Source organism: Neophocaena asiaeorientalis, unplaced genomic scaffold (genome assembly GCF_003031525.2).
Source record: "Neophocaena asiaeorientalis asiaeorientalis breed wild unplaced genomic scaffold, Neophocaena_asiaeorientalis_V1.1 scaffold86, whole genome shotgun sequence".
Classification (NCBI taxonomy): domain Eukaryota; kingdom Metazoa; phylum Chordata; class Mammalia; order Artiodactyla; family Phocoenidae; genus Neophocaena; species Neophocaena asiaeorientalis.
Genome location: NW_020175039.1, coordinates 4,990,760 through 4,992,370, shown reverse-complemented (window position 1 = coordinate 4,992,370; position 1,611 = coordinate 4,990,760). Strand labels below are relative to the sequence as shown.

Sequence of the window (1,611 nt, the reverse complement as noted above, 5' to 3'; positions counted from 1 at the left end):
GGACCAGAATGGGATTTTTCTAAAAAGACATTCCCAGGGAGCAGGAGTGCAAATCCTCATGGCACTAAGGAGCCACAGGCCAGCAAAGATGTTGGCCGTTCGCAGCCCTGCCGTGGGCCCATTCACCAGCCAGCTGTGAAGCCAGCTTTGCTGAAACAGCCTCTTCCCACGGGGGTCTGTGCTTGGCTTCTGTACTGGGCATATTAACAAGATAATAACAACAACAATAGAAGCTAACACCTTCGAGCATTTATTATATGTTAGACATCTGCTAAGCGTTTTACGTGCCTCTTTGAATTCTCATAACAACCCTCTGAGCTGGGTGTTATTATTTTCCTCAATTTACAGACAGGGTCCAAGGCCGTGCAGATATTGTCTCTTTCCCCTTCAAAAGCTCTCACCACTTAGCTGACCTGAGGGAGTGTGTAGAAGGTCTGGGACGCCCCCAGGGGGCGTGAGGGATGAGGGAGACGGACACACGTTGTTCGGGGTCTGCCCCGGGTTTGCCTTGGCTTCAGGTCTTTTGAGATGGCACGTTTTGACTGAACATTTGTTCACTCCTGGGAGTCTCAGCTCAGGTCACCAGCTCCTGTCACTTGCCCTACGGTGCCCCAGAAGTAATAGGTATTACAGGAGCTTAACCACTGTAGTTTTTCAATATTTGGTTTTGTTTTATCTAATAAGTGCTTACAGAGCACTTACTTAGTGCCAGGCCCTGCTCAAAGTGACCTACAAACATACGAGGAGCAGCGACCAAGCATCTTCAATGGTCAGTAAAAGATAATTCTGGGCACAGTGAGTGCCTGGGAAACTGATGCTTGCCCCAAAGGAGATTCTCAAAGGCAAGGCCTTCTACTTCCCCCCTCTGACTGGGAAGAGATGGCCTTTCAGTCTGCTCCCCGAAGGCAGCGCCAGCTCTCACGTGCATCCATCCTCCCGTCGCTCAGCAGCGAGTGAGCCAGGGGCCCCGCAGACCCAGGGCAATCTTTGCTCTCCCTCCAGACTTCCCCCCGGTCTTCCACATCAAACTCAAGGACCAGGTGCTGCTGGAGGGAGAGGCAGCCACCCTGCTCTGCCTGCCGGCGGCCTGCCCTGCGCCCCACATCTCCTGGATGAAAGGTGAGGCGATCACTTCTCTCCCAAGGCCAGGGGATGTTCAGTGGGAAGTGGCAGCCGGGGGTGCCCAGAGGGGGGCTTCACTCAGCAGCCTCTTCCTGCTCCTCCTTTGCCCCCAGACAAGCAGTCCCTGCGGTCCGAGCCCTCAGTGATCATCGTGTCCTGCAAAGACGGCCGGCAGCTGCTGAGCATCCCCCGGGCAGGCAGGCGGCACGCCGGCCTCTACGAGTGCTCAGCCACCAACGTCCTGGGCAGCACCACCAGCTCCTGTACCGTGGCTGTGGCCCGTGAGCCCGGGGCAGGGACCAAGGGGGCTGTGATGGGAGATGGGCCCTAAGCTAAGGCACAGGGGCTCACTGTGGCTCCCTTTCTCTTGCCAGGCATCCCAGGGAAGCTAGCTCCTCCCGAGGTGCCCCAGACCTACCAGGACACGGCGCTGGTGCTCTGGAAGCCAGGAGACAGCAGGGCACCTTGCACGTACACGCTGGAGCAGCG

The 1,611-nt window shown here is 56.7% G+C and overlaps 1 protein-coding gene across 1 annotated transcript in view; it reads left to right on the top strand.

Annotated features, from left to right (window-relative positions):
* SPEG (striated muscle enriched protein kinase) overlaps positions 1-1,611 on the top strand; it is a 55,787-nt gene that overhangs the window by 50,065 nt on the left and 4,111 nt on the right. Inside the window, exons 39-41 of the mRNA XM_024763140.1 lie at positions 1,003-1,119; positions 1,236-1,403; positions 1,497-1,608. Of these exons, the coding sequence (XP_024618908.1) occupies positions 1,003-1,119; positions 1,236-1,403; positions 1,497-1,608 (397 nt within the window). The remainder of the gene's footprint in view (positions 1-1,002; positions 1,120-1,235; positions 1,404-1,496; positions 1,609-1,611) is intronic.